At 36.3% G+C, this 24,387-nt stretch overlaps 1 protein-coding gene across 4 annotated transcripts in view; it reads left to right on the top strand.

Moving 5' to 3' along the window:
* NEK4 (NIMA related kinase 4) overlaps window positions 1-24,387 on the top strand; it is a 43,669-nt gene that overhangs the window by 10,678 nt on the left and 8,604 nt on the right. For 2 of the 4 annotated variants that reach the window (XM_014792940.2, XM_087431165.1), the window contains exons 8-14: window positions 4,363-4,512; window positions 5,344-5,493; window positions 5,959-6,025; window positions 7,065-7,174; window positions 7,977-8,065; window positions 9,628-9,833; window positions 10,283-10,416. In XM_014792940.2, the coding sequence (XP_014648426.1) occupies window positions 4,363-4,512; window positions 5,344-5,493; window positions 5,959-6,025; window positions 7,065-7,174; window positions 7,977-8,065; window positions 9,628-9,833; window positions 10,283-10,416 (906 nt within the window). The remainder of the gene's footprint in view (window positions 1-4,362; window positions 4,513-5,343; window positions 5,494-5,958; window positions 6,026-7,064; window positions 7,175-7,976; window positions 8,066-9,627; window positions 9,834-10,282; window positions 10,417-24,387) is intronic. The other 2 variants (XM_087431163.1, XM_087431164.1) reach the window with 2 other exon arrangements.

The raw sequence follows: 24,387 nt of genomic DNA, 5'->3' as shown, positions 1-24,387 counted from the left end.
AACCTAAATTAGATGACGCATGGTAATAGCTGAGGATTAGAGAGAAAGCCCGAACATTTGATTAACTTTACATTTTTATATGTAAAATACTTAAAAAATATATTTAGTACGTGTATTGATTATATTTTTATAATCTATGCTATATATATTAAAATTTGGTGTTACATATATTTTATATTTAATGTAGTCTTTTATATAAATATATATGAAACTTTTGTACATTTATATTCAAATATTTTTAATAAAGTTTTGTTTTTATGGAAAAATGCAAGTATAATGCTCTTGTTATTTAAAGTCATTGGATTGAAACCAAAAGAGCCTTAAGTTTTCTCTGGACAGTGGAATCCTGAGTACTTTATAGATAAAGTTATATGTGTCCTGCTTGTTCAGCTTTGCTGTCAAATTAAATTCAAGTTCACTTCTTTTATTTTTTCTGTTTATATTTTTAATTTTTAAAGTACTGATTCAGTGGTTATTAGTATATTCATAAAGTTGTATAATCATCACTAGTATCTAATTCCAGAACATTTTCATCACCTCAGAAAGAAATCCCATACCCAATAATAGTCACTCTCCATTCCTCCTTGCCCCCAGCCCCTGGCAAACATTGTCTGTATGAATTTGCCTGTTCTGAGTATTTCATATAAATAGAATAATACAATATGTGACCTTTTGTGTCTGGCTTCTTTTACTTAGTATAATGTTTTCAGAGTTTATCCACATTGTAGCATGTAGCAGTATTTCATTCTGTTGTATTGCCAAATAAATTCCACTACATGTATATACCATGTTTTATTTATCCATTCATCAACTGATGAACATATGGGTTGTTTTCAGTTTTTGGCTACTATGGATAATGCTACTATGAACGTTCTTGTAACAGTTTTTGTGTGGACGTATATTTTCAGTTCTCTTGGGTATATACCTGGGAGTAGAATTGCTGTGTCATATGGTAACTCTATGTTTAACTTTTTGAGGAACTGCAAAACTGCTTTCCAAAGCAACTACATCATTTTTTACTTCTTACTAGCAATATTTGAGGGTTGCAATTTCTCCACATCCTCACCAACACTTGTTATTTTCTGTTCTTTTGATTCTAGTTATTCTAGTGTGTGTAAAGTGGTATCTTATTATGGTTTTGATTTATATTTCCCTAATGACTAATGATGTTGAGCATCTTTTCATGTGCTTATTGGCCATTTGTGTATCTACTTTGTAGAAATATCTGTTCAGATCCTTTGCCCACTTTTAACTTGGTTTATCTTTTTATTGTTGAGTTGTAAGAGTTCTTTACTCTAGATGTCAGTCCCTTATCATATAAGATTTGAAAATATTGTCTCCCATTCTGTGGGTTGTCTTTTCACTTTTCACTTTCACTTTTCTTGATGGTGTCCTTCAGCACAAATGTTTTTAGTTTTGATGAAAACCAATTGTCTATTTTTTCTTTTGTTGTTTGTGCTTTTGGTGTCATAAAGATTTACTCCTATGATTTCTTCTCAGAGTTTATAGTTTTAGCTTTTACATTTAGATCTGTGATCCATTTTGAGTTAATTTTTGTGTGTGCTGTGAAGAAGGGGTCCAACTTCATTCTTTCATATGCAAATGTCGATTGTCCTAGCACCACTCATTAAAAGATTATTCTTTCCCCATTGAATTATCTTGGCACTTTTGTTGAAAAGTCAATAGACTATAAATGTAATGGTTTATTTCTAGACTCTCAATTCTGTTCCACTGATCTATATCTATCCTTATGTCAGTAACACACTGTCTTAATTACTGTATCTTTGTAGTAAGTTTTGAAATTGGGAAGTTTGGGTCTTACAGATTTAGTCTTATTTTTCAATATTGTTTTGGCTATTTTGGGTCCTTTGCATTTCTATATGAATTTTAAGATCAGCTTGTCAATTTATTAAAAAAAGACTGGGATTTGATAGGGATTGCATTGATCATTTGCAGAATATTGGTATGTTTTTTTTTTTGTGAGGAAGATCAGCCCTGAGCTAACATCCTGCTGAATCCTCCTGTTTTTTGCTGAGGAAGACCGGCTCGGAGCTAACATCTATTGCCAACCCTCCTCTTCCCCCCCCCCCCAAAGCCCCAGTAGATAGTTGTGTGCCATAGTTGCACATCCTTCTAGTTGCTGTATGTGGGACGCGGCCTCAGCATGGCCGGACAAGCGGTGCGTCGGTGCGCACTGGGGATCCGAACCCAGGCCGCCAGTAGCAGAGCACGCGCACTTAACCGCTAAGCCACGGGGCCAGCCCAGAATATTGGTATCTTAATATGTAAGTCTTCCAACCCATGAACATGGGATGTCTTTCTATTTATTTAGTTCTTCTTTAATTTCTTATAATGATTTATTGTTTTTAGTGTATAAGCCTTGTACTTCTTTTGTTAAATTTATTTCTAAGTGTTTTATTCCTTTTGGTACTATTGTAAATGGAATTGTTTTCTTAATTTCATTTTCACAGTGTTCATTTCCTATGTAGAGAAATACAATTGATTTCTATAAATTGATGTTGTATCCTATAGCCTTGCTGAACTCGTGTATTAGTTCTAATAATTATTTTATAGTGGATTCTTTAGGATTTTCTGAATACAAGATCATGTCATCTGTGAATAGAGGTAGTTTTACTTCTTCCTTTCCAATCGGCATTTCTTTTTCTTGCCTAATTGCCCTGGCTAGAACCTATAGTACAATGTTGAATAGAAGTGGGGAGAGTGAATATCCTTGTCTTGGTCTTGATCAAATTCCTTTCTTATATCAGGCTTTTAGAGCAGATTTTTTGTTTATTTGATAGAATTTCGTGTCTAGCATTTCTTCTTTTTTTTGTTGTTATTGTTTTTGTTGTTGATAAAAGTAGAAGTTTTTTTCAGGACCAATTGGATTTCATGGAGACACTTTTTAAGTCATTTGCTCTGTCACTCTTATACGTGTATAAGCTTTATTTTGAACAGCCTATACTTTTTAACAGCAGAAAAGCATTTATTTCACTCTTCAGAATTGTATCAATCATTGTTTAGTATCTTGGTCTCCTTGTTCAGCCAGCTTATTATGTAATAATATTGTAAAATTTAATCATTTACTATATTTTATGTGTAATGTTAGGTGTACTCTTGAAAGAATAAATTTACAAGTTATTTTTCCTATAGGAGTCATTATTTTGTGTTTGCCAGAGGATCTAAATGCTAGATGATAATGTCTTAATGGTAATGACTCTTAGAAAGCAATTTTACCTTGTATTAATATCATATCATTTGTTTTTCTTTCTAAAATGCACCACATAAGTAGGCTCTTGATAAAAATGTGTTGACTGAATCATATTCAATTACCAGTGCCCTTCTACTTGAAAACCGGGATATTTTGAGAGTTCAAAATTGTTAAAAAAAATAAATGGGGGGCCAGTCCAGTGGTGTAGTGGTTAAGTTTGCATGCTCTGCTTCAGCGGCCCAGGGCTTGTGGGTTCAGATCCTGGGTGTGGACCTACACACTGCTCATAAAGCCATGCTGTGGCGGCGACACACACACGAAATAGAGGAAGATTGGCGCAGATGTTAGCTCAGAGCCAACCTTCCTCACCAAAATATAAATAAATAAATAAATGGAAGAATCTGTTTTATTTTAATGTTTGGTATGGATTAGTTTCTAAAACCAGCTATCCAAATAAAATACTAAGTTGTTGTTGGTAATCTTTATAACTTAAAAGGTAATTTATTTTATCATTACTGCTGCTAGTAATAGCTCCCATTTTTTGAGCATCTAATGTGTGCTAGACATAGTCCTAAGTACTTTAGTAGGCCATCTCCTCTAATCCTCCAGCAATCATATGATGTGTGTGAGTCATTTTACCCATTTATAAAAAAGGAAACTGAGGTTCAGGGAGACTAAGTTTCTCAGATATGACTCCACCTGACTCCAAACTCAATGTTCTTTTTATGGTGCTTTTTAGAGTTTACTGATGTTTACTTGGGTAGTATGTGTATATTAAATTGGATTTCATTTAAAACATTTGTTAGTTTTCTGAGTAGAAAACCTATTAAAAGCTATGAAAAGATGTTTTTTAAAAACTAAATTGAACAAGTAGTTTCAGGTTAGTAACAATCTGAGTAATTTAATTAAAATAATTATTTATTTTTATTTGGGAAAAGAAAAAAAGCCAGAATATGTGGATAACTGATGTCAGCATTTCGTCTTTGCCTGTCAACACTGCAAATAAGCATTCATTTTGAGAACGACAACTGCTCCTTCTCATTTTCATTTATATTTCTAAAAGTAGGTATGGAGGGTTTGGCCATTTGGAAGTTCAAAAGACTATTTTATTATTCTGGTTTTTTTGTTTGTTTCATTTTATTATTTTTAAGGATCGAGTTGCTAGTGAATGTATTATAGAAAAACAGGACAGAGTCTACTCAGGTTTACAGCCACACAATTCTGGGTCTGAACCTTCCCTGTCTCGACAGCGACGGCAGAAGAAACGAGAACAGACTGAGCACAGTGGGGAAAAGAGACAGGTTGGTGGAGATCTCTTTCGAATAAGTCATTGTGCTGCTGCTTGGGAAATAGACTTTATGAAGCTTGATTTCTGTTTAGAATGATTAACAGTTGCTAAAAAGGCACATGAGAAATGCAAGGAACAGATGGAGAAGGGTGGCAATGGCAAGATGCTAAATATTAGTTTTTAAATGTTAGTGAGTTGGAAGCAGAGTAGGGGCTTTATCTTCCCCAGCAAAGATGGACAGATCATTTTGAGGGTTAAAGGAAAAGGCTAACAAGGGTAAATCTCTGATCCGTCCTGTATTATATTGATGAACAGTTTCTCCCTCATCTTCTGCATAAAATCCTGTTGACACCTCTTTTTTTTTTTTGCTGGGAAAGATTCTTCCTGAGCTAACATCTATTGCCAATCTTCCTCCCTAAAGCCCCAGTACATAGTTGTATATTCTAGTTGTAAGTCCTTCTAGTTCTTCTATGTGAGCCGCCACCACAGCATGGATACTGACAGATGAGTGGTGTGGTTCCACGCCCGGGGAACCAAACTCAGGCTGCCAAAGCGGAGCACCTCGAACTTTAACCACTAGGCCATCAGGGCTGGCTTGACACCTCATTTTTTTTTTAATTGAGATATTACCTCATTTCTTGAAATAACTTTCACAGGCACCCTCTCTGTAAGCTTCTTAGATGGTCATTCACTTTTGGCAGAAATTTTTCCAAAAAAATGCAGTGTTTTGAAGTTTTTGAGAGCAAATCACTGACAAATATATAGGACACTTACTGATGGGGGAACTTTGCAGGTGGTTCTATATGAAATTGATAATCTTCTCCCTCTTTTTTAATTATTTAAGTTCCAAGAGGTTCCTTCTCAACTTTTGCCTTCCCTTCCCACTGTTGGAAAAGTGGATGATACATTAACACAAAAGGATGCTGAAAACCAAAGTAGAGTGGTCACTGGATCTGCGAGCAGTTCGAGGAGCAGTGAGATGTCATCATCAAAGGTTTGTGGGGAGTAAATGTTGGATTTTTTTAAACCTTCTTTTAAAGCTTTTTTGATTGTAAAATCCTGCATATATTGTGAAGTTTTGTATTAAAACATCTTAGCTCTGCTTTTTGCCAAACACTTTGCCAAGGGGATAGATTTATGATTCCCAGCAGAAGCTTTGATTGAAATGGACTGATTTTATAGTTCCAGAGATGGTCACTTCTGGTTAATTAAGGAGACCAAGTAGATTCTGAATGTAGGAAATGCAAAATTCCCCATTTGCCCTTCCAAAAATGAGTACTTCCCAGAAATGAGGGCTGTGATCAGTCCTAGCTAGTAGCTGTAACCCTGATGTGGACTGGTTTCAAATGGACGCTCCTTTAAAGGCCTGTGCAGGGCCTTTTCCTGTGGTGCTGGATGATGCGTCATGCATTGTAGAATGGTGAGTAGGGATAGAAGTAACTCTGACTTTCTTTGAAAGGATCGACCATTATCAGCAAGAGAGAGGAGGCGACTAAAGCAGTCACAGGAAGAGATACTCCCCTCAGGTAAAGTTGTTCTCTTTCCTTCATCTGTTGGAGGTTGTTGGTATGGCTCATGGACATAAGCATTGGTTCTAATTGTGAGGTTTTAAGAATTTTGAAGCATCAATAATCCATTTGGGAAACTGATTTGGAATAATTTTTGAAATTTCTTAGTCAAGCCTTTAAAAATATCAGCACAGGGGGCCGGCCCGGTTGCACAGTGGTTAAGTACGTGCGCTCTGCTGCAGCGGCCCGGGGTTCGCAGGTTCTGATCACGGGTGCACACCAATGCACCGCTTTTCAGGCCGTGCTGTGGCAACGTCCCATATAAAGTAGAGGAAGATGGGCACGATGCTAGCCCAGGGCCAATCTTCCTCAGAAAAAGAGGAGGATTGGCATCGGATGTTAGCTCAGGGCTGATCTTCCTCGTGAAAAGAAAAAAATCTGGCATAGGCTGTTGGATCTGGAACTTGTATTATCAGAGGAAGAGGATATTAAAAAGAGAGCAAGAGGGCTTTGAGTGGCAGTAATTCCTGGGAGATTTTAGACAGGAAATTGAGTGAGTGTTTAATTTGTTTCCATGTTCAGAGTCTGCTGGTCAAACAAGTGCTGTCTTCTCAGGAATAGAGAGAGGAAGCTGGGAGAATGATGCTGCCCTGGGCTAAGGGCTGTGATTATTCCTATAAATATTATCTAAAGACAGTATTAGTAGTTTTCATTTGTTGAATGTATACTATGTCTCAAGCATTATGGTAAGCATTTTAAGGGCATTATCTCATTTCATATTTACGGTAACTGTCGAAGGCAGGCAGCATTATCCCCAGTTTGCAGCTGAGGAAACTGAGGCTCAGAGGGGTTAAGTAACTTACCCAAGGTCACAGAACTGGTAACCTTAGAGCTGGGATTTGAACTGAGGTGTCAGATACCTGAGTGATGATGAACACGTTGTCTGAGTTACTTCTAGGCCGGCCCTTGCTGGTATATCTTGCATACCCGGTGCAGAGCCTGCTTCTGTTGAGGCCAGCCCACCACAAACAACTGCTGGGGGTGGTTACTTTTTCAGGCCCTTCAGTGAGGAGAGCTTCTCTCAGTGCACTGTGGCCAGGGAAACTACAAGAGGAAGGCCAGCCCACACCTGGTCGATGGTTGTCTTCTGACTGCAGTGTTGCTCAGGTACATTACATGGTTCTAAGGAAAAAGGTAGACTTGTCTACATCTGGCAAGGCTAATAAAGTAAACCTCATATATGCCAGCTCCATTTATTTCTGGGACAGCGCTGGCTTAGGTTACACCTTTTCACTCTTGATAAGGACCAGAACTGGTCAATAATAATTAAAAGGATTATGTTTGCTCCATTAAGGGAATGGATTTTTTTCAGGCACTCTTGTAAACAATTGGTAGCCTAGTTAAATACCTTTCTTAGGTAGTCTTTAAAACAAGACTTCCAAAGGGCTTCTACTAGGCAGCACTTTGCTTATTCTGCTGTGTTATCAGTATATCTACCTACCTGGTCAGATTTTAGTCTCATTTGCTGATCATTCCTCAGTTTCCTGTTTATGTCAAAGTGCCTTACCTTCTTACCTGGGGATGATGTAGGGCCACCATCTGGTGGCTAAATGGGTAATTACAAGGTTTCCAACCCATGTTTACTTTTCTGTGTAATAATACCCTGGGGATAATTATTCATTTTTCTATATTCCAGTTTCTGACACTATTTCTAGGAACATATTATTATTTTAAAAAATAGAAACTTCCCACCCTTGAAAGTAATGAATATTTATTTCTTTAACAATATTCTATGATTTAGTTTTTTCACTAATTAAGACATCTTCTCCATTTTCCAGAGTTGTAAGGTTTGTGTGTAACTATATCAAGTAGATACGCGTTGTGTCTAGGCATTGCATCGAAAACTGTTTCATGTGTTACATTCTAGTTGTGTTGTCATATGGAATTTTGTTTTTCCAAACATTAATAGGAAAGGAAACTCATCCATTGTCTCTCTGAGGATGAGTTAAGTTCTTCTACAAGTTCAACAGATAAATCAGATGGGGATTCCAGGGAAGGGTAAGTTCTTGTTTTTCTGTCACCCTTCTTAAACTATTTCTGTTTGAACTAATCCTAAATGTACATGTATAGTAGTATTCAAAACTGTAGTACTGTCAATGATACCATTATAAATGTTTTGGTATATGCTAGAGCTAAAAATATCTCTTCTAATAAATACGTCTGATTTTCATTCACAATTCTTACAGAATGTCTTCTTAGATCTGTGGGTATAGTTTTCATCAGATTTGGAAAAATTGGGGCCATTGTTTCCTCAAATATTTTTTCTGGACCCCCTCCTGCCCTCTTGAGGATTCTAATTACAGTCATTCGTTGCATAACAGCATTTCGGTCAATGATGGACTGCATATACACTGGTGGTCTCATAAGATTAGTACCATATAGCCTAGGTATGGAGTAGGCTATACCATCTAGGTTTGTGTAAGTACACTCTATGATGTTCACACAATGATGAAATCGCTTAATAATGAAATTTCTCAGAATGTCTCCCTATTGTTAAGCGATGCATGACTGTACATGTATATTAATTGTTTGAAGTTATCCCATAGCTCACTAATGGTGTCCATTTTTTTTAGACCTTTTTTCTCTGTTTCATTTTTCATAGATTCTATTGCTATATCTTTGAGTTCACTAATCTTTTTCTATAATGTTTAATCTGTTAATCCCATCCCATGTATTTAGCACATTGTCCTTTTCATTTCTAGGAGATCGCTTTGGGTCTTTTTTATATCTTCTTTGCCTCTCCTTAATATGTTAATGTTTTCCTGTACCTTGGACATATAGAATATATTTATAATAACTGCTTTAATGTCCTTATCTGCTAATTGTACCACTTGTGTCACTTCTGGGTCTGTTTCTATTAGCTGATTTTTTCCTCCACAAATGTGTGCTGTTTTCCTGCTTCTTTGCATGTCTGGTATTTTTGACTGGTTGCCAGACATTGTCAATTTTATCTCATTAGGGGCTGGTATTTTTATATTTCTTTAAATATTCTTAAGCTTTGCACTTGGAGATAATTTGAGTTACTTAGAAACAGTTGGGCAGAATTTATACACAGAAATCTGGGGCTTCGTCTTTCTGGCTCTCTCCTTTCCAAGATTCCTCTCTCACTTTCTAGTGGCAGTGGTTTGTGTCTTGAACTCTGTCCTTTGGTTCTGCAGGCCAGAAAGATTATGGATTTTCTGTTGTACTTTAGCTGTGTATGGCCTGCCCTTGAGCTAAAAGGTGTTGACTCTCCTCCAGAATCTGCCTGTGGATTTTGTGCATTCTCCAATGCCTTCACATAGTTGATTTTTGTGGTTTGTCTAGAGTTTAGGTGGAAGGGTCCATCCGTATACTTGGCCATTTGGAAGCAGAAGTTCCTAAAGGTTGTTTTGCATCTAATTTTTTTCCCCCAGTAATTTTGTTGAGATCAAAATGGTTTACAACATGGTATAATTTTGGGTGTCTATTATTGTTTATCAGTTTCTGGATAGACTTCTTCATGCTCACCCCACACCTAATTCTTTAATGAAAAATTCTTATGAAGCCAATTAAATAACAATGGGGTTTTTTTTTCCCAGGAAATGTCATACAAATGAAATGAGTGACTTGGTACAATTGATGACTCAGACCCTAAAACTGGACTCTAAAGAGAGCTGTGAAGATCTCCCAGTACCAGATCCAGTGTCAGAATTTAAACTTCATCGGAAGTATCGGGACACACTGGTACTTCATGGGAAAGTTGCAGAAGAGGCAGAGGAACTCCATTTCAAAGAGCTACCTTCAGGTGATCAGTTTATTCTTTTACAGCAAGCTGGAGAGCAGATGCTTATTGGAGACGTGTCAAGCTAAGGAAGTAATGCTTTTAAATTTTTTATTATTTCATTTGGATATCTCCATAAAAGGTATATGTTGTTTTATGTAACAGTTGTGTTCCTGAAAAGCTGCATGAAAATTGAGTTTTAAAAATAAATATAAATAAATACATTTGGAATTTTTCATGTGGATTTTCTTCAAATTATACAGTTGTGGTTTTTAGGTTTAGAAGATGGCAGTGAGACATGAAGCATAAGTTCATATATACATTTTTAGTCATTAAAAATACATAAAGTCATTAAACCAAACTCTTGTCAAAATGAAAAGAATCCTACATGACAAAATTTTTAAAAAGCATTGCGTTCTTCTTGCTGCAGTGGTGAAAGTGTTTATTTTACCCTTTTTGTTATTGCTTTTTAGCTATCATGCCAGGTTCTGAAAAGATCAGAAGAATAGTTGAAGTCTTGAGAGCTGATGTGATCCAGGGCCTGGGGATTCAGCTTTTAGAGCAGGTGTATGATCTTTTGGAAGAAGAGGATGAATTGGAGAGAGAGGTGAGTTTCCCATTAGCTGTGTCAGCTGCTTATGCTATAGAATTATTTTTTAACAGTCTTTTGAAATATAATTAACATACTATACATTTTACCCATTCAAAGTATACAATTAAAGGGTTTTTAGTATGTTCACAGAGTTGTACAACCTTCACCATGATCAAAGTTAGAACATTTAATTACTCCCAAAAGAAACCCTATACCCATTGGCCATCACTCTCCATTATTCCCCCAAGCCTTTCACCCCTAAGCAACCACTAATATTTCTTCTCCATAGATTTGCCTATTCTGGATATTTCATTTTAGTGGAATCATACAAAATATGTGATCTGTTGTTGATTAGCTTCTTTCGCTTAACATAATGTTTTCAAGATTCATTCTTGTTGTAGTGTACATCACGTACTTCATTCCTTTATATGGCCAAATAATATTCTGTTGTATGACTATACCACATTTTGTTTATCTGTTCATTAACTGATGGACATTCAGATTGTTTCCACTTTTTGGCCATTATGAATAATGCTGCTATGAACATTAGTGTGCAAGTTTTTGTGTGGACATATATTTTCATTTTTCTTGGATGTGTACCTAGGAGTGGAAATTCCTGAATCATATGGAAAGTCTATGTTTAACGTTTTGAAGAACTGCCAGACTGTTTTCCAAAGTGGCTTGTACCATTTTACGTTCCCGCCAGTAATGTATGAGCGTTCTAATTTTTCCACATCCTTGTCAACACTTGTTATTGTCATCATTTTGATTGTAGCCATCCTAGTGGTTGGGAAGTGGTATCTCATTATGGTTTTGATTTGCTTTTCCCTAATGGGTAATGATGTTTAACATCTTTCATGTGCCTATTGGCCATTTGTATATCTTTTTTGAAGGCATGTCTATTCTGATCTTTTACACATCTTAAAATTGATATTTATCTTTTAATTATTGAGTTGTAAGAGTTCTTTACATATTAGGGATATAATTCCTGTATCAGATACATGATTTGCAAAGATTTTTTTCCTATTCTGTGATTGTTTTTTCTGTTTCTTAATGGCATCGTTTGTAGCACAAAAGCTTTTAATTTTGTTGAAATCTAATTTATCTGTTTTGTTTTTTGTCACTTGTGCTTTTGGTGTCATGTCTAAGAAGGCTTTGCCTGACCTAAGGTCACAAAGATTTATTCCTATGTTTTCTTCTAAGAGTTTTATCATTTAAGCTGTTACAATTAAGTCTATAATCCATTTTGAGTTAATTTTTGTATTACGTAGGAAGGGCTCCAATTTCTTTCTTTTGCACGGGATATCCAGTTGTCCTAACACCATTTGTTGAAAAGACTATTTTTTTCCTATTGAAATTTCTCGGCACCCTTGTTGAAAATCAATTGACCATAATGTGAGGATTTATTTCTAGACTCTTAGTTATGTTCCATTGATTTATATGTCTATCCTTATGTCTCTACCACACTGTCTTTATTACCATAGCTTTGTACTAAGTTTGAAATTAGGAAGTGTGAGTCTTCGAACTTTGTTCTTCTTTTTCGAGATTGTTTTGGCTATTATTTGCATTTCCATGTGAATTTTAGAATCAACTCGTTAATTTCTGTAAAAATGGTGGGATTTTGATTAGGACGCTATAGAATTTTGCTTTGAATAAATTTTAGTTTGACTTACCTGACTTTTCTGCTTAAAATTACTGTTATTGATACCGAGCAGTCGGCTTGCTCTGCTCGCCACGATCTGAGCCAATTAATCACAACAAATTAGAGATCAAGAAAAGAAGTTTAGATTAGCCAGCAAATCGGAAGACAGGTGACTAATGTCTCAAAGACCCATCTTCAAAGATTACAGAATCTTGAGGCGGTTATATAGGGAAAATGGGCAGTGAGGAGGGGGTCCAGGGAGGTTGGTCTCCAGGCATGACGGGCTCCAGGCATTACGTTGTTCCATTCTTCTGTCAACTGTCGTGGATACCTTGTAGGTGTGTTTCCCGCCTGTGGTCTGCCTGTTCTGGAGAGAAACTCATAGAACAAAGTTTTTAATTTATCAAGCTATTGGGGAGTACATACATAAGTGGAGGCCATAAATCAGGAGAGCATGTGAACTTTTTGGAGTATGTGCAGCACAGCGAGTAGTCACCTGGAGGAGGGGCTGGGCCATTTAGTGTAACAAGATGGCCTCACTTATGCCCACTTACGTTATTATACTTAAATCTTTTTTCTTTTTGAGAGATTCATCACTTACGTTCCCAGATTTAAAAGTAAACATAAGGCGTACTTATATTTATATAACACAAATAATTCTATACTGATTTTTAAAAATTATTTATTGTTTTTCCCTATCTGAATACAAAGGTAATAATACATGGTCGTTGTAGAACATTGAGAACATACAGATTAAAAAAAAAATCAGTATAATCTTAGCACTCAGTGATTCTAGATTTTGTTATCTATCATTCCATAAATAGTAGTAGTAGTAATACTTAAAAAGTGCCACACAGTTTTCTAAGCATTTTGCATGTGTATCTGCAACAATCCACTGAAGTTGGTACTAGTATCTCCATTTTGTAGACGAGGACTCTAAAGCACACAGAGGTTAAATGAGTTGCCCAAAGTCGCGCTGCTAACAATTGGCTTTCAGTGTAGATGGTCTGATTCCAGAATCCATGCTCTTAACCATTGTTCTATACTGCCTTTCATTCTCTTATACATATGTCAGTAGTTTGCTGTGTACATACACGCATCCATCATATCACATTCACGTATGTATCATAGGCTTTTTCCTTTTTTTTTTTTGCGAAACAGGATTATACCATATACAATTTTGTAGCCCATATTTTTCACTTAACAGCACAACTGAGCTCAGAAGCGCTGCCAGCTACTCATAGTAACAATCACTCCTGATTGTTCCTGTGCTTTCAAGGCCACTGCTCTTTTCCTACTCTCCCAGGGCTAATTCCTGATTGTGATGACCAGTCGCAGTTCACATCATGCAGATTATTCTCCAGTGAATCAGTTACATTATATCACATCTGCATTATGAAAACTTTCACAGTAGTAGAAGTGCCTAAACAAACATTTTTTGATTAGTTGCTCGTTTTGGATTTATGTTTCTAGTTTTTTGGTAATAATAACAACAACAATAAAGCCTTAAATTCCTGGAAATGCAGTTGCTTCTGTACCAATTTAATAAGAAATGATACCTAAGTGTTATTTTAATTTATTTATTTCAAAATAATTTCAGATTAACAGAAAAGTTACAAAAATAGTACAAGGAATTCCTGAATACTCCTTACCTATATTCCCGAATGTTACTATTCTTCCACTTTGGCTTTATCATTCTTTCTCTGTATATATATAATAATTTTTTTATTCATTTGTGAGAACGTTGCAGACGTGATGTCTCTTTCCCCTAAATTCTTCAGTGTATTTCCTAAAAACAAGAATATTTCCTTACATAACTACAATACAATTATCAGACTCAGAAAATTAACATTGATACAATACTATTATCTAACCTATAGACCTTATTTAAATTTGACTAATTGTCCCTCTAATAATATCCTGTATAGCAAAAGAATAAAAATTTTCTGTTCTAGGATTCAATTGATTCAACTTAATTAGGATTGAATCAATTCAATAAGGATTACATTTTTTTTTTTTCTGTGAGGAAGATCAGCCCTGAGCTAACATCCGTGCTAATCCTCCTCCTTTTGCTGAGGAAGACCGGCCCTGAGCCAACATCTATTGCCAATCCTCCTCCTCTTTTTTTTTTCCCGCCAAAGCCCCAGTAGATAGCTGCATGTCATAGGTGCACATCCCTCCAGTTGCTGCATGTGGGACGTGGCCTCAGCATGGCCAGAGAAGCAGTGCGTCGGTGCACGCCCAGGATCCGAACCCGGGCCGCCAGCAGCGGAGCGCGTGCACTCAACCGCCAAGCCACGGGGCCGGCCCTGGGATTACATTTTTTAACAGCTTTATTGAGATATAATTCATGTATCATGAAATTCACCCATTTAAAGTGTACACTTCAGTGCATTTTAGTATATTCACAAATATATGCAACTATCACCACAGTCAATTTTAAATATTTTTGTCTCCTTAAAAGGAAGCTTGATACTTTTATCTATCAGCCCTCTATCCTCTCCTCCCTCCAGGCCTAAAGAACCACTAATCTATTATCTGTCTCTATACATTTGCCTATTCTGGACATTTCATTTAATGGAATGTACAAACTATGTGATCTTTTGTGACTAGTGTCTTTTACTTAGCATAATGTTTTCAAGGTTCATCTGTATAGTGACATGTATCAGTACTTCATTCCTTTTTATGGCCAAACAAGATTCCATTGTATGGATATACCACATTTTGTTTATCTATTCCTCAGTTGATGGACATTTGGGTTTCCACTTTTTGCCTATAATGAATAATGCTAGCATAAGCTTTTGTGTGTATTCAGTTCTCTTGGGTGCATAACCAGGAGTGGAATTGCTGGGTCATATGGTAATTCTGCATTTAAATGTTTGAGGAACTTGCAGACTGCTTTCCAAAGCAGCTGCACCATTTTACATTCCTACCAGTGGCACAAGAGGGTTTTGATTTCTCCAGATCCTTTTCAACACTTGTTATTATCTGACTTTTTGATTATAGCCATCCTATGGGTGTGAAGTAGTATTCATTGTGGTTTTGATTTGCATTTCCCTGATGACTAATGATGTTGAGCATCTTTTCATGTACTACTTTCCATTTTTATATTTTCTTTGGAGATATGTCTACTCAAGTTCTGTGTGCATTTTTTAATTGAGTTATCTTTTAATTACTGAGTTTCAGAAGTTCTATATATATTTCAGATACAAGTCTCTTATCAAATATATGATTTGAAAATATCTTCTCCCATTCTGTGAGTATGGGAGAATGTCTTTTTACTTTCTTGATAGTGTTCTTTGAAGCACAAAAATTTTTTAGTTTGATGAGGTCCAATTTATTTTTCTTTTGCTGCTTGTATTTTTGGTGTCTAAGAATCCATTGCCAAATCCAGGGTCATGCAGGTTTACCCCTATGTTTTCTTCTAAGAGGTTTATAGTTTTAGACCCTACATTTAGGTCTTTGATGAACTTTGAGTTAATTTTTGCATATAGTATGAAGTAAAGATCCAACTTCATTTTTATATATGTGGCTGTCCTGTTGTCTCACCACCATTTGTTGAAAAGACTATTCTAACACCTCGTCAAAAAAAAAGTTGACCATAGACCCATGGGTTTATTTTTGACACTTGATTCTATTCCATTAATCTGTTTCTATCTTATGCCAGTTCCATACTGTCTTTTTTTTTTTTATTTTTTTTTATTTTTCCCCCAAAGCCCCAGTAGATAGTTGTATGCCATACTTGCACATCCTTCTAGTTGCTGTACGTGGGACGCGGCCTCATGGCCGCGTGGCCGGAGAAGCGGTGCGTCGGTGCGCACCCGGGATCCGAACCCGGGCCGCCAGCAGCGGAGCGCGCGCACTTAACCACTAAGCCACGGGGCTGGCCCCCAGTTCCATACTGTCTTGTTTACTATTACTTAGTAGTTTTGAAAGGATAGGTGAGTCCTCCAACTTTGTTCTTCTTCTTCAAGATTCTTTTGGCTATTCTGAGTCCCTTGCAATTCTATGTGAATTTTAGAATTTGCTTGTCAATTTCTTCAAAGAAGCCATCTGGGATTCTTATAGGGATTTTGTTGAATCAGCAGATCAATTTGGGGAGTACTGCCATCTTAACAATATTAAGTCTTCTCATCCATGAAAATGAGATGATTTTCCATTCATTTAGATCTTAAATTTCTTACAACAATGTTTTTTAGTTTTCAGAGTGTAAGTTTTGCACATCTTTTGTTAAATTTATTCCTAAGTGTTTGATTCTTTGTGATGCCATTGTAATTGGAATTTTCTTATAGTCATTTGGGATTGTTCACTGCAAAAGTATGGAAATAAATTTGATTTTTTAAATATTGACCTTGTTATGGGCCGGCCCCGTGGCTTGGTGGTTAAGTGAGCGCGCTCCACTGCTGGCGACCCGGGTTCGGATCCCGGGCTCGCACCAACGCGCTGCTTCTCTGTCCATGCTGAGGCCGCGTCCCACATACAGCAACTAGAAGGATGTGCAGCTATGACACACAACTATCTACTGGGGCTTTGGGGGGAAAAAATAAATAAATAAAATCTTTAAATAAAAAAAAAAAAAATATTGACCTTGTATCCTGCAACGTTGCCGAACTTGTTTATTGGGTTTAATAGCTTTTTTTTTTTTTAAAGATTTTATTTATTTATTTTTCCCCCAAAGCCCCAGTAGATAGTTGTATGTCGTAGTTGCACATCCTTCTAGTTGCTGTATGTGGGACGCGGCCTCAGCACGGCCGGAGAAGCGGCGTGTCAGTGCTCGCCCGGGATCCGAACCCGGGCCGCCAGCAGCGGAGCGCGCGCACTTAACCGCTAAGCCACGGGGCCGGCCCAATAGCTTTTTTTTTTTTAGTGGACTCCTTGAAATTTTCTCTATATAAGACTGTGTCATCTGCAAATAGAGTTAGTTTTACTTTCCAGTCTGGATGCCTTGTACTTCTTTTTATTGCCTAATTGTTCTGGCTAGAATCTCCAGTACAGTGTTAAATAGAAGTTGTGAGAGTATACATCCTTGCCTTGTTTCTCATCTTAGAGGGAAAGCATCCAGTCTTTCACCATTAAGTATGATGTTAACTGTGGGTTTTTATAGATGCCCTTTATTAGGTTGAAGAATGTCACTTCTATTCCTGGTTTGTTGAGTGTTTTTAATCATGAAAAGGTGTTGAGTTTGTTAAATGTTTTCTCTCTATGTAGATGATCCTGTGGTTTTTGTTTTGTATTCTGTTAATACAGTGTTACATTAATTGATTTTTGGATATTAAACCATCCTTGCATTCCTGAGATAAATCCCACTTGGTTATGGTGTATACTTCTTCTTATATGTTGCTGAAGTTGTGTTTCTAGTATTTTGATGAAGATTTTTGTGTGTCTGTATTCATATGAGATATTGGTCTTTAGTTTTCTTTTCTTGTGATGGCTTTGTCTAGTTTTGTTATCGTGGTAATACTGGCTCATAGAGTGAATTGGGGAATGTTCCCTTATCTTCTTTTTTTTGGAAGAGTTCGTGAAGAATTGGTATTAATTCTTCTTTAAATGTTTGATAGAATGTACCAATGAAGGCATCTGGGCCAGGCTTTTCTTTTTTCTTTCTTTTTTTTTTTTTTTTTTTTGTGAGAAAGATCAGCCCTGAGCTAACATCCATGCCAATCCTCCTCTTTTTGCTGAGGAAGACCAGCCCTGAGCTAACATCTATTGCCAATCCTCCTCCTTTTTTTCCCCTTTTTCTCCCCAAAGCCCCAGTAGATAGTTGTATGTCATAGTTGCACATCCTTCTAGTTGCTGTATGTGGGACGCTGCCTCAGCATGGCCGGACAAGCGGTGCGTCGGTGTGCGCCCGGAATCCAAACCCAGGCCGCCAGTAGTGGAGCACATGCACTTAACCGCTAAGCTATGGGGCCATGGGCCAGGCTTTTCTTTGTGGGTAGTTTTTTGATAATGAATTCAGTGTGTTTACTTGTTATATTCAGATTGTCTGTTCTTCAATTTCTAAACTTTGTGTCTTTCTAGGAATTTATCCATTTCATCTGTTTTCTATTTGACATACAATTATTAATATAAATCCTTTTCAATCTTTCTTATTTCTGTAAGGTTGGCTCTTTAGGAGTGTGTTGTTTAATTTCCACATATTTTTGAGTTTCCCCAATTTATTTCTTTTATTGATTTCTGATCGCATTCCATTGTGGTTGGAGAGCATATTTTTTATTATTTCTGTCCTTTTTTTTTTTTTTTTTGTGAGGGAGGTCAGCCTTGAGCTAACATCCGTGCTAATTCTCCTCTTTTTTTTTTTTTTGCTGAGGAAGACCGGCTCTGAGCTAACATCTATTGCCAATCCTCCTCCTTTTTTTCCTTCTCCAAAGCCCCAGTAGATAGTTGTATGTCATAGTTGCACATCCTTCTAGTTGCTGTATGTGGGACGCGGCCTCAGCATGGCCAGAGAAGCGGTGCGTCGGTGCGCGCCTGGGATCTGAACCCGGGCCGCCAGTAGCGGAGTGCACGCCCTTAACCCCTGAGCCACCGGGCCGGCTCTGTCCTTTTAAATTTATTGAGCTTTGTTTTATGGCCTAGCATATGGTCTAACCTGGAGAAATGTTCCATGTGTGCTTGAGAAGAATATATATTCAGTTGTCATTGAGTGGGGTATTTGATAGATGTCTGTTTTAGTTTGTTTAGAGTGTTGCCCAAATTTCCTATTTCCTTGTTGATCTCCTGCCAAATTGTTTTACCCATTATTCAAAGTGGGATATTGATGTCATTGATGTCTCCAACTATTATTGTTGAATTCTCTATTTCTCTCTCCATTTCTATCAGTTTTTGCTTCATGTATTTTGGTGCTCTGGTTAGGTCCATATATGTTTATAATGGTTATATCTTCCTGATGGATTGACCTTTTTCTCCTTATAAGATGTTCCTCTTTATCTCTAGTAACATTTCGTTTTGTTTTGTTTTAAAGTCTATTTTGTATGGTATTACTATAGCCACTCCAGCTTTCCTACGGTTGCTGTTTGCATGCAATATCCTTTCCTTTTTACTTTCAATCTATTTGTATCTTTGAATTTATTGTGTGTTTCCTGTAGACACCATATACTTGGATCTTGTTTTCTTATCCATTTTAACACTCTGCTTTTGATTGGATTGTTTAATCTGTTCATGTTTAATATTATTATTGATACAGTTGGATTTACATCTGCCATTTTACTTTTTATTTTTTTTTATGTCTCATGTCTTTCTATTCCTGTCTTCCTCCTTTACTGCTTACTTTTGCACTGAGTATTTTCTAATGTCGCATTTTAATTTCTTTAATGATTTTTTTCACTATATATTTTTTAGTTATTTCCTTAGTGGTGGCTCTAAGGCTTATCATATACATCTTAAATGATCAGAATCAGCTTCAGCTTTATGCTGACTTAATTCCAGTGAGACATAAAAATGTTACTCCTATTCCCTTTCCCCTTTATTTTGATGTTATTATACATATCACACCTATATATATTACAAACCCAACATTACCTTGTTATAATTATTACTTTATATAACTTTGTCTCTTGAAGTTGAGAGAAGAAAGAGAAGAAAGTATATATATTGTAGCTTTTGTTATAGTAACCTTCTTATTTATTATTTCTGGATCTTTTCATTTATTCCTGTGGATTCAAGTTACCATCTGAAGTCATTTCCTTAGCCTAATACAGCTTTTCTCCCATCCACCTCTTTTGTGCTGTTATTGGCAAATATATTACATTTCTATATGTTATAGGCTCAACAATATATTATACACGTTTTTTTAAATTGTAGTAAAATACGTATAACTTCAAATTTACCATTTTAACCATTTTTAAGTGTTTGGTTCAGTGGCATTAAGTACATTCACATTGTTGTGCAAACATCACCACCATCCATCTCCAGAACTTTATTTTGCAAAACTGAAACTCTGTACCCATTAAACAGTAACTCCCCATTCACCCTGCTGTCAGTCCCTGGCAACTACCATTCTGGGGATAGGGAATGCATTGAATATGTAGCTTGCTTTGGGTAGTATGGACATTTAAACAATATTAATTCTTCCAAGCCATGAGCATGGAATAACTTTCCATTAATTTGTGTCTTCTTAAATTTCTTTCATTAATGTCTTATAGTTTTCAGTATACAGATCTTTCACCTCCTTGGTTCAATTTATTCCTAGGTATTTTATTCTTTTTGATGCAATTGTAAATGAGATTGTTTTCTTAATTTCTCTTTATTATGGTTTGTTATTAGTGTATAGAAATGCAACAGATTTTTGTATATTGATTTTGTATCCTGTATATTAAATCATTTATTAATTTTAACAGTTTTTTGGTGGAGTCTTTAGGGTTTTCTGTATATGATATGTCCTCTGAAAATAGTGACAGTTTTATTTCTTCTTTTCCAGTTTGGATGCCTTTTATTTCTTTTTCTTGCCTAATTACTCTCGCTTGGATTTCCAACACTATGTTGTTTAAAAGTGGTGAGAATAGGCATCCTTGTCTTGTTCCTGATCTTAGAGGGAAAGCTTTCACCTTTTCACCATTGAGTATGATGTTAGCTGTGGGCTTGTCATATATGGCCTTAATTAAGTTGAGGTATGTTCCCTCTATACCCACTTTGTTGCGAGTTTTTTTTTTTATCATAAAGCTATTAAACCCAATAAACAAGTTCAGCAACGTTGCAGGATACAAGGTCAATATTTAAAAAATCAAATTTATTTCCATACTTTTGCAGTGAACAATCCCAAATGACTATAAGAAAATTCCAATTACAATGGCATCAAAAAGAATCAAACACTTAGGAATAAATTTAACAAAAGATGTGCAAAACTTATACTCTGAAAACTATAAAACATTGTTTTAAGAAATTTAAGATCTAAATGAACGGAAAATCATCTCATTTTCATGGATGAGAGGACTTAATATTGTTAAGATGGCAGTACTCCCCAAATTGATCTGCTGATTCAACAAAATCCCTATAAGAATCCCAGATGGCTTCTTTGAAGAAATTGACAAGCAAATTCTAAAATTCACATAGAATTGCAAGGGACCCAAAATAGCCAAAAGAATGTTGAAAAAGACTAACAAAGTTCTTATCATAAATGGATATTGAATATATCCTTTTAATCTATTGAGACTTAATTTGTGGCCTAACATATATAAGGCCTCTCCCAGAAAATGTCCCATGTGCACTTGGGAAGAATGTGTATCCTGTAGTTGCTGGGTAGAGTGTCCTGAATATATCTGTTAGATCTAGTTGGTTTTTGTATTGTTCAAGTCCTCTATTTCCTTATCTTCTGTCTGGTTGTCCAATCCATTATTGAGAGTGTATTGAAGTCTCCAGCTATTGTTGGAACTGTCTATTTCTTCCTTCAGTTCTACAATTTTTGCTTCATTATTTTGATGGTCTATTATTAGGTGAATAAATGTTTATAATTATTATATCCTCCTGCTGTATTGATCCTTTTAATTAATATATAATGTCCTTATCTCTTGTAACTGTTTTTGATTTCTAGTCTATTTTGTCTGCCGTTAGTATAGCCACCCACGCTCTCCTTTGGTTACTATTTGCATGGAATATCCTTTTCAGTCCTTTCACTTTCAATCTATTTGTGTCATTGGATCTAAAGTCTCCTGTAGACAGCATATAATTTTGTTATCCATTCTGCTAATCTGTTTTTTAACTGGAGAGTTAATCCATTTACATTTAAAGTAATTACTGCTAAGGAGGGACTTCTATCATTTTACTATTTGTTTTCTATATGCCTTATAGATTTTTTTTATCCCTCATTTCCTGCATTACTGTCTTTTATATTTAGTTCATTTTTGTGTGTGTGTGAGGAAGATTAGCCCTGAGCTAACATCCGTTGCCAATCCTCCTCTTTTTGCTGAGGAAGATTGGCCCTGGGCTAACATCTGTGCCCATCTCCCTCTACTTTACATGGGACGCTGCCACAGCATGCCTTGACAAGTGGTGTGTTGGTCCGCACCTAGGATCCGAACCTGCGAACCCCAGGTCACTGAAGTGGAGTGCACGAACTTAACCACTATGCCACCGGGCCAGCCCCTATATTTAGTTCATTTTTTATAGTGAAATATTTTAATTCCCTTCTCATTTCCTTTAGTGTATATTCTATAACTATTTGCTTTGTTGTTTCTGTGGGGATTACATTTAATATCCTAAAGTTTTAATACTTTAATCTGAATTTATACCACTTAACTTTAAAGATTTTATTTATTTATTTTTTCCCCTTAAAGCCCCAGTAGATAGTTGTATGTCATAGCTGCACATCCTTCTAGTTGCTGTATGTGGGACGCGGCCCCAGCATGGCCGGAGAAGCGGTGCGTTGGTGCGTGCCTGGGATCCGAACCCGGGCCGCCAGCGGCAGAGCGCGCACACTTAACCGCTAAGCCACAGGGCCGGCCCCCACTTAACTTTAATAGCATACAAAAACTCTGCTGCTTTAAAGCTCTATCCCCACCTCTTTTGGTTATTGATGTCACAAAAATTGCATCTTTATATATTGTGTATCCAAAAGTGTAAACTAGTAATTGTGGTTTTATAATGCATTAGTCTTTTAAATTTTGTAGAAAACAAAATGTGGAGTTACAAACTAAAGTTACAATAGTACTAGCTTTTAGACTGATACTTTTTTTAGTGTAGTAGTCTTGTAAATAATGTAGAAAACAAAAAGTGGAATTACAAACCCTTGTTACAATAATACTAGCTTTGGTAATTGTCCATGTATTTACCTTTACTGAGATCTTTATTTCTTCATACAGCTTTGAGTTACTGTCTAGTATCCTTTCATTTCAACCTGCAGGACTCCTTTTAGTATTTCTTGCAGGGCAGGTCTAGTGGTAACAAATTTCTTCATCTTTTGTTTATCTGGGAATGTCTTAAGTTCTCCCTCACTTTGTTTTCCCCAGTTTTATTGAGATGTAATTGATATATAACATTGTGTTAGTTTAAGGTGTACAACATAATGATTTGATATATGTATATATTATGAAGTGATTACCACATGTTTAGTTAACATCTGTCACCTGTCATAGTTAATCTTTTTCTTGTGATGAGAACTTTTAAGATTGACTGTTAGAAACTTTCAAATGTACAGTACAGTATAGTTAACTATAGTCACCATGCTGTACATTACATCCTGAGAACTTATTTATCTTATAACTGCAAGTTTGTACCTTTTAACCACCTCTACCCCCCACCCCCACCCCAGGCAACCACCAATCTGTTTCTATGAGTTTGGTATTTTTTAGATTCCACATATAAGTGAGATCATACAGTATTTGTCTTTCTCTTTCTGACTTATTTCACTTAGCATAATACTTTCAAGGTCCATCCATGTTGTCACAAATGGCAAGATTTCCTTCTTTTTTCTCTGTCATTTTTGGAGGACATTTCTGCCAGATATAGGATTCTTGGTTGACATTTTTCACTTTGAAAATATCCTCCCCACTGCCTTCTGGCCTCCAACGTTCCTGATGAGAAATTTGCTAATAATCTTGTTTCGGATCCCTTGTATGTGATGAGCTGCTCCATTCTTACTGCTTTCAAGATTCTCTCTTTGTCTTTAGCTTTCCACAGTTTGGTTATAATGTGTCTGGGTGTGAACTCTTTATGTTTCTCCTACTTGGAGTTTGTTATGCTTCTCAGATGTTTATATGTGTGTCTTTCCTTAAACTTGGGAAGTTTTTGGCTATTATTTCTTCAAATAATCTCTCTCCCTCTTGCTCTCTTCTCCTTCTGGGACTTTCACAATGCATATATTATGCATTCATAATGATACATTTAAATTCCTTTAAATCTCCTGGAAGTTGCTTCAGCTGGGTTGCAACAATGGTTGCCTGCCTCTGTGTCTGCACCTCTGTGATGAGAAGCAGCAGTCAGCTATCAATACACAGATCCCCAGTACTTGGAGGACAGGGTTCTTATTGCCTACCCTGGCTTCCGCAAGCTGTGTGCAAGCTGTTCTAGGAGCATTGGCAGAGCTGCTTACCACCAGGCTAGGGGTGGTGCTAAGACTTGAAATCGACTAAAATTAACCATTATTTACCATCCAAGCCTTCCCCTGTATGTTATAAGCCTTTAATAGACTGCAGAGTTTCAAAATACTTACATCAGACAGATTTGGTCAGCTAGCCACCAATTTTGTTTTTGTTTATCTGGGTATGTCTTTATTTTGCCTTTATTTTTTAAGGATAGTGTTACTGGATATGGGATCCTTGTTGACACTTTTTTCTTTGAGCACTTTGAATGTGTTATCCCAGTGCCTTCCGGCCTCCATTTTGTTTTTGTTTTTTTTTTTTTTTTTTTTT

Source organism: Ceratotherium simum, chromosome 5 (genome assembly GCF_057802395.1).
Source record: "Ceratotherium simum simum isolate JZ-2026a chromosome 5, ASM5780239v1, whole genome shotgun sequence".
Taxonomy (NCBI): Eukaryota; Metazoa; Chordata; class Mammalia; order Perissodactyla; family Rhinocerotidae; genus Ceratotherium; species Ceratotherium simum.
Note: the sequence above shows the minus strand (reverse complement) of the source record. Positions and strands in the feature narration are given on the sequence as shown.